At 32.9% G+C, this 8,722-nt stretch overlaps 1 protein-coding gene across 1 annotated transcript; it reads right to left on the bottom strand.

Moving 5' to 3' along the window:
• Window positions 1–2,667: 2,667 nt before the first annotated feature.
• On the bottom strand, window positions 2,668–8,173 carry LOC143553541 (uncharacterized). The gene is made up of 7 exons (XM_077043523.1): window positions 7,352–8,173; window positions 6,592–6,785; window positions 6,466–6,518; window positions 5,165–6,335; window positions 4,619–4,731; window positions 4,189–4,363; window positions 2,668–3,535 (listed from the first exon to the last, which is right to left on the bottom strand). Exons 2-7 carry the CDS (start codon window positions 6,740–6,742, stop codon window positions 2,961–2,963), a joined length of 2,238 nt encoding a protein of 745 aa, XP_076899638.1. The 5' UTR covers window positions 6,743–6,785; window positions 7,352–8,173; the 3' UTR covers window positions 2,668–2,960.
• Window positions 8,174–8,722: the final 549 nt, after the last annotated feature.

Raw genomic sequence — 8,722 nt, 5'->3', positions numbered from 1 at the left:
ATATAACATGTTTTAATAATGGGTCTTGTTCAATTGGATTGTAAATAGACTGGTCGACCCGGTTACAACCTATGTATATGACCAACCCATTTTGACCCGCCAACACGTTAGATCCATTTAATAAACGTTGCCCATAACGAAAATATATGAGAAATTTCATCTAAAGACTAAAAGAAAACTTCTGTCAAATAAAGTTAAATCATAACCATATCAAAGAAATCAAGTATATCATAAAAGAACTTGTACCTCTGCATATATAAGCCACTTAGAATGAATCACGGACCGGAAATGGAGCATACCAACTCCATTTTTCACTTTTAAATACATACGTTTTGAGAAATTTAGCCAGCAATTCACTTCGTTCTCTTTATTTCCAAAGTGAAAATAGGCCCGAATCTTCTTATACACATGGGTATCATTTAAGGCATGACTTCCACATTGGCTATAGAGCATGCAACATGCTACATATAACACCTACAGAGACATCAAGCCCATGAAAACAATAACCAAGTGCTATGCTTTGTTAATAGGGAATATTTTACACAAATGGATTGTTTTCAAAACCCATGATGATAATTGATTATGTGTTGGATAGCGACTTCAGTTTTGCAAAATTCACATAACTGAAGTCGTTATCTCATAGATTGTTTTCAAGATAGCGACTATAAAGCTTGAAAAGTGAAGTCAATAGTCGATATTCGAGTCAGCGATTTCAGTTTTTTAAAATTCACATAAATGAAGTCACTATCAATTCATAGAAAGTGGCTTCATTTTCAAACTTCTAATGCAAAGCAACTCATAAAATGTCCTAATACACGAATCGGTTAAACTTACATTACATGTTTAAAGAAGTCGATAGTCGAGTCAGCGATTTCAAAATTTTAAAATTCACATAACTAAAGTCGCTATCAATTATGAGAAAGTGGATACATTTTCAAACTTCTAATGATAAGCGATTCATAAAATGTCCTAATACACGAATCGATTAAACTTACTAATACAATTTTAAAGATTTGTCAAAAAGCCGTGTCTACTTCCAACCGCATGAGAAACAAGCCGAATATTCCAGAGGCCAAGGAACAGATAAAAAAACAAGAAGAACAAAAATGGAAGAGATGAATATTTTCAAAATAATGATAAATTCATCCTCAAATCAATTCCCATTGACTTAGAATTTGAAAGATGGATTAAATCAGCCACTAATATCCATAATACATGCCTACACATACACGAAACTCCACTAACTATCTACAAATGCGTCGGATCTGATCATTTTAAACTCACCATCTGCTGAGTTTGAAAGTATACTTGAGAAAAAAAAATCATAGCAAATTATAATGTGGCACATATTTACCCGATCATAGAGCATGATTGTATTCAAAATCAGCTGGCAATTCCCCTAAATACATAAATAATCAATCACACCTACAGATCATGTTATCATGCTAAACACTGGTATTTCCTATATTGTTCAATGTTAAAATACTAATAAGTTTAGCAAAATTTGATATCATACCTTGGGAGCCCTATCAATTCTCTTAAAATTGAGGAAAGCAATTCACCAGAATTATAAGCATCCTAGTACGACAAACATCATCATGTGAATATGAAGAAGATAAACCAAAGATGTACAAGTAAAACAAATGGTTCCGACTTGGAATCGATTACCTTAATAACAACAGGGATTCGATTTCGTTCATCAGGACCGGCCTCCAGTCATATGGGTGATGATGAAGTTGAAGAAATTGGGACTTGGTGTCCGTGTGTTTAAGCAAGATGGAATCTGAGTATTAAAAGCAATTTAGTAGGTTTGATTGGAAGGAATTGATTAGGAATAAACCTTGCGGGAGATAACATGTAACTAGTCGCTGACAGTCAGTAAATTTAATTTAGCTTAGTTAATGTTATCGTCCATCTAAATAGTTTTATATAAAATGAGCATTCAAAAACAAATTTGCACTCGCGGATTATCGTCAACGCAACCGGTAAAAATAATCAATAAATAGCAGGATAAAGCGTCAAGAAAAATAATCAAATTTTGCATTATTATATATTGAGCCATTGTTTCTTGTTGCTAATAATGAAGCAAATAAGCCGGCAACACATTACTTCACTCATTTTTCCATAAGATGGCCCCACGGCCCATAGCATCACAACTTCATTCCCATCAAATCCCTACAAAATAACCAACATTCAAATTAATATAAATTGTAAGCCTAATTTTGCCATTTTGATCTTCAGTGTCCATGATGAGAATTAAGCTATTGTTAATGTATATTATTGACATTAATTTCCTCTTAACTTCCATCATTGTTTAGACTCTTCATCTTATCACTTGAAGGCTTTGTGCCTAGTTTAGACTCTTCATGATCTTGTCGCTCAAAAGCTTCCATTGTGTTTCCATGCGAGTCGAGTGATGGATTGTATGTTTTTGAATATCAAGTTAGTGTCGGATTACACGTGATAAAATTGAAACCGAACTCTTTACAATAGTAATAACTTATAATGAATAACCAAAAAAAAAACACACACACACACACAAACCAAAGCGAAGCAAAGAAACATTTTTTTAGGTTAAACGCCCTCATCTTTTTCATTGCTAAATTCAAAAAAGTTACAATAAAGTAACAGGTAAACGGACAAAAAGCTGTGCCACAACCCCTTTTGAGTAACAAATCAAATGCTACAATAATCAAACACATATCAAGATACACTATAATCAACTTAGAACTATTTAAGAGTCAAACAAAACAACTTCAATTCAAACATTATTTGGTGGGAAATCCCATTATATAGTTTGTAACTACAACTAACATGTAAAAATAAACCCAAAAAAAAAAGATGTTATATCAACAAACAAGAAAACCAAAACGCACTCAAACACACAACTCTACATCATATCATCCATCTACTTACAGAAACCATCTACAATGACCTTCCATCCCAAACTTTTATTCATGTTAAGTTTCACTATCGACGCGATCACTGACTAAACTCAAAAGGGTATCATCGATCATTTCTTCAAAGATTGATTCATCGATATCAAACACGATTTCTCTTGAGTCAGAACTAAGTTCCATCCATGTTCTTGAGATTCCAAGATCTTTCATTACAAGTTGATCCAAAGAAAGCGGATAATTATCTTTTAAATGTAACTCAATTCTTTCCCACGCCTCGTTTATCAGGCTCGCGCCTTTTGGAACCGGTTGACTTTTCCTTTTGGTGAATGATAATTCAAGAAAGAAATCAAGGTAGCCGTCGCATATCTCTTCGAGAACTTCATTAGTGGCATCAAACAGGAGCCGTTGATCGTGAGAGGGCCGGCTTGAAAAGATTTGTACTTCGTCAAATAAAGATGAATCGAGTATTTGCATTGATGAAAGCCATCTTTTTCCAAATTCATCCCAGTTGAGATCAGAAGCGAGCAGCACTGCTTCAACATATTCAAATGCAGATTCTTCATTTTCCACACAGTTTCTTGTGCGTGTTTCTTGATCTTCGAATCGAATGCGGAGTGGTTGTATTGCATATTCGACTGAAAAGATTACATGCGCTTTAATTTAGCAAAAGTATCATAATTTCCTAAAAATGGCAAAAGGGTCAAATGGGTAAATTTGGGTCCAAAAGTTGGATAAATGTGTTTTAAGAGATATTTTATTCATTAAAAGTACGTTTTGAGTAACTTCTGATCTGATTGACTCGTTAAAAACTGTAATTGACCCATGCATAAACGAGCTTGAGCCTAATTTGAAGTCTATTTAATGAACACGATCAAGCCCAAGCTTCATATATACCAAGCTTGAGTAGGATCACGACCCTAGACGAGCTTATAATTTATAAATCATAATATATTATATCATAGAAATATATAATTACATGATCACTCTGTTATTTATATTATACAATAAAACAAATTAATATATATTATGTTATATACAAAACTATAATTACAAATTTATATATATATATATATATGACCCCATATATATGAGTATAAATAAAATATTTAATAAATAATAATCGGAGTTATACTGGATCAAAGCTCGAGCTCAAGCTTTAATAATATCTTGAGCTCGAGCTCTCATAAGTTAAATGAGCCAAGCTCAGGCTTCGGCTCAGCAACACCCCGATACGAGCCATATATTGGTCATATTTTCATTAAATAGAAAGAAGAAGGTGGTTGCTCACTGGATTGAGAGACGGTGCTTGCAGGGCTGATTTCATTGTCTGAAAATAGTGGCTCAAGAACAGATACAGGACTAGGTCTCTCAGTTTTATCACTTGCAGTACTCTCGGGTTCATCGAGCTTGTGAGAATGTGAAAATCCAGTTGGAGAGGAAAACTCATTTTCTTCATATGAATCCTGAAAAATTAGCAGAAAGAATATTTAAGTGGAAACAACTTAAAAACAGCATCTTTGTGAATAGTTCACAAAACTGTTAAGAATCTGTAATGAATGATTTTTGAAAACATTAGCAGAAATAATGTTTTAATACAACCACATTTTCAAAATTTTAATTTTGTGGGTCCTATTTATAAAGCCAAAAGAATTTATCTTTGACCATTACAAAATCATAGATAGTTTTGAAACTATAAACATTTTTTAAATTGTCATTACCAATTTCAAGTGTTGGGGAGATCTTTCTTCATCGGATACATCAATGGTTTCATCCATTGTTTCATCCAAGACTGCCATTTCGTTTTCGTCATGGTTTTCTATCTCTATGACTCCTGCATAAGTATCAAAAACATATATCAAGATCACAAGTAAAACATATTAACACAAACTTTTCACAATTCAACACCATAAAATTTTCTATTTCTATACTTTTGGATGTTTCAGTCCAGGTTAGGCTTTATCTCTAACGGGTCAACATGTAAAAGAATTAGCTAAAAGGGAAACATGTCAAACGGATCGAAAGTTGCCCAAAGTGTGTTTTTATCGCATAAATCATTATATTCAAACAATTAAATAATGAGTACTTAGTAAGTATTGTAACCATATCTAATACACTAATGTCTAAATTTTTATTTAAAAAGTCAAAAAAATATCTGGACAAAACTGCTTCAGGTCAACCCAACCCGATTATCCACCTATAATTGTAGCATTTATAATGTTACATTTTTCTTATATGACAAAAAAATAAATAAATAAAAATAGTACCTTCAGGACTCGTATCAAGATCAACTTCATCAAGAGCTTTCGGTTTCTCTTCAAGATCGACACTAACCGTGCATGGTTGACTTCCGTTGACCGAATCATGACCGTTTTCTTTTCTAGGACTCACACCAGGAGAAAGAGAGTTGTAGTCCGGATATGAAAGAATATTCCCTAAAGATTTTGGTACATTTCCCATTATCAAATCTGCATCTTCATCGCCACCACTTAGAATCTCTGATAAATGTTTCCTGGCTTCGGTGTAAATATTAGAAATATGACGACTTGAACCGTTGTTTTCATCATCATTTTCTCTTGGTTTTACTTCGGATTCTTTTAACTTTGATTCCCTTTCGATTCTTTTAGTAAATCTTTCGGTATAAAAATGGTCTCTATTTGGAGACTTCCAAATATTACTTCCTTCACCAACTGTTTTTGCATCACCTCTCGGTTTCATTTGCTCTTTTCCAATAACATTTCTAAGTCTTTTTTTGATTTCCATAAATGAAAAATGGGTCGAAAGTCTTTCTCTATGAACTTCATTTTCCACTTTGAATTTATTCTGCAGAGAATTTGGCTTCAAGATCACAATCCTGCTTATTGGCATACTTTCTTGTGACTTACTTCTTCTGAAGAAAAAGTTTCTGTGTTTTCGAGCCAAGGGTATGTCTGGTTTTGGCTCGGTTTCTGACCGATTTGACTTTTCTGTTGACTTTGACTTTTGGTCTTCTTCATTTGCAGTAAGTGAAGCTTGATCTTGAAGAAGTTTCAAGAACAATTCTTTATTGGAATTTAACCTTTGAAACGTGTCGATGAGTTGGCGTTTGTCACTTGATTTTTCATTCATGAACACTTCGACTGCTGCACTCAGTTTCTCTTCAACAATGGTGAAAGTACGGTTTCGCCCTTCATCAAGATCATCTTCAGTGTTCTTTCTCTGATATATCAGTAATACCTCTTTAGTTAGAGCTTCCAGATCACTATACTGAGACGTTTTCTGAGATGGATCGTGACAATTAATAGAGATTTCTTGATCACCAAATGAATTTTTTGAACTTTTTTCGACTTCATCGCCATTGATTTGTTTCATGGAATCTTGTTCACTGACCATTTCTTCCTCCATAAGCTCCTTCACACTTGTTTTAACAGTGTCAAGTGTCGGCTTCTCACTTTTTGCCTGAAAACATTTTGGGATAAAAAACATAAACACACACAATATTAAAGTGTATCAACAATGGCAGTATTTTTTTCATGAAACAAACCAATGGTTGAAACTGCCACCAATAAACATCATGTCATATACTTACCTCAATGTTTACATGCTTTTCTTCAGAACCCATGAGCCTATTCATTTCAGCAGCTGTGACAAACCACAGAATGTAAATCACGACACATGAAAACGGTAAATAATTTACCGAATGCAAGATGCTTACCAACAATATCTTTGGCGACTATACTTCTATCTGAAAGCAGTCTTCTAGTGGTTTGACCATGGCGGAAGTCAAACATGCTAATCAGTCCCCACATACAACCTGCGTGATCTTTAGGTTGTTGTCGTTGGCGCCGCTTTGATCTCTTTGCCATAGTGAAATGGGAGTGTTTCAACTTCTATAAACGACACCTAAACCTGATAACAAAATTATCGATCAATATATATGATCAAAAGATATTAGACAAGATTAAGTAACCCTACAATCATTAGGCTCTCAACTCAAATATATTTTAAAGAAACTTGTCAAACACGTAAAACAAACGAAAAACAGATTTTGTTTTAACAAGAAGATTAACAACAAAATTTTCATGCTAAAGAATAAAGGTTCATGACATACCAATAACATAAGTACACAACAACACATTTTTTTTTATCAGTTCAAGATTCTATTTCTATTAATCATTTTCCTCTATTTTCCATTCCTCATAATGTTATCCCACAATTACACCTTTTTTTTTTCCTTTGATCACATAAACAAGATCCACACAATTAAACAGTATATGATGAATAACGAAAACTAAAACACCATGCATCATTGAAAAATCCAAACCATCACAAGCATTAACACACACATATGCAAAAATACGCGTTAATACGAAACTAGATCGATACTAACAGAACAGGACAAATAAAATAATAAAAAAAACCTTAATTTACAGAATGCAAAATCGTGATAAATCGATGCAGACAGAAGAAAGTACCTAGATTTTAGAGGCCTTTGATGATATCAACAAGAAAAAATGTTTGAGCTGGCAAATGTTCTTTAGAAGAAACCAATAACATTCCAATTTCAAATTCTCAAGCTTTACAACAGAGTAAACTTGAAGGAACTGTGAATTCTTTGGTTGGCAAGGAATCAAAACTTTTTTCCCACTTTTCACCCAAATGGCATCAAATAAAGATTCACATTCCCAAAACTTTAAACTGGTTTTCTTTGCTTCAATTCATCAATCTCTAAGTGGCAGTCAAATTACTTGAAGAATGTGATGATCAACACCTTACAAGACATGCAATCTTGCCTTTCAAGATTCTGAAACCCCAAAACTTTACCCTATAAACAATCCATCAAATAATTTGTATAATTCTAAACTTAACTCAACATGGGTACCTCAAAAATCCAATCTTTTTCCTCAAATATTTTACCATCTCATAAAAACTTAAACTTTATGATCATGGTAGCAATCAAGATTCATACTCAGTTACCATCTTGCAGCAAAACTCATAAAAACATAAACTTTATGATAAAAGATTCATACCCAGATGAAATAACATGAAATACAGTTATCATATATATAGAAAAAAAAACTGAAGTATAAAGGTGGCCAGTAAACGTTTGAAAGAAGCAAGAACAAATGGAGATGAAAATGGAAGAGGAAAGTTGACACCTAAGGTGTACATTTATTATGAGGTGGGCCCACCAAGCACACACTGAAACACATACATACATACACAAGTAGTAGCAGTAGCAGTTGATGAAAAGTTTCCAATGTTATTATTCTGGTTGTATTATTCCCATGTTCATCAGTCTGTCACACACAAACAACATATATATATATATATGATCACAGTGATCACACTTCACAAACAACAACATTTGTATAGTTTTTTGGGATTGACTAAAATTGTTTTGAGATGGAAAAAGGAAATATAACTTTTTGTGAGGGTGAGGGGTGGTGGGACTGCAATGGGCCATTGATGTTTTTTAATTAATTAGTTTTGTTTGATTATTGTATATTATAAGTATTAATGTATTATGATGTTTATTTAATTGAGGACAGTCCAACAACCGGTTTATCTCATTCTCATTTGTACTTGCTCGTTTATTATTTTTGTATAAATAAATGTATAGTTTTTTTAATTTGAACTTGTCATGAAATGTATGTTAATGCTTTTCTGGGTGCGGTTTTTCTACTCATTTGTATTTGTTGGAAGCATCTTATTGCCATTATTTTTATTCATCTCACTTTATATTTCTTTTGTTAAGCTTTTTATAGCAACTATACCCTTGTTGAATTAAGCTTTTAAATATATTTCTATTTATTGCAAAAAAAAAATATAATAATAAATAAATA

This window comes from Bidens hawaiensis, unplaced genomic scaffold (assembly GCF_021521415.1).
Source record: "Bidens hawaiensis isolate Kalapana, Puna unplaced genomic scaffold, B.hawaiensis_p1.1 tig00017272_1, whole genome shotgun sequence".
In the NCBI taxonomy this organism is placed as follows: Eukaryota; Viridiplantae; Streptophyta; class Magnoliopsida; order Asterales; family Asteraceae; genus Bidens; species Bidens hawaiensis.
The sequence above is the reverse complement of the archived record's forward strand: the minus strand, read 5'-3'. Positions and strand labels throughout refer to the sequence as shown.

Coding starts and splice junctions, on each gene's coding strand:
- LOC143553541 (XM_077043523.1), bottom strand. CDS start 6,742: ATGGCAAAGAGATCAAAGCGGCGCCAACGACAACAACCTAAAGATCAC. Junction 4,364..4,618: donor CTCCCCAACACTTGAAATTG/GTAATGACAATT, acceptor CTAATTTTTCAG/GATTCATATGAAGAAAATGA. Junction 3,536..4,188: donor AAGCACCGTCTCTCAATCCA/GTGAGCAACCAC, acceptor TAATCTTTTCAG/TCGAATATGCAATACAACCA.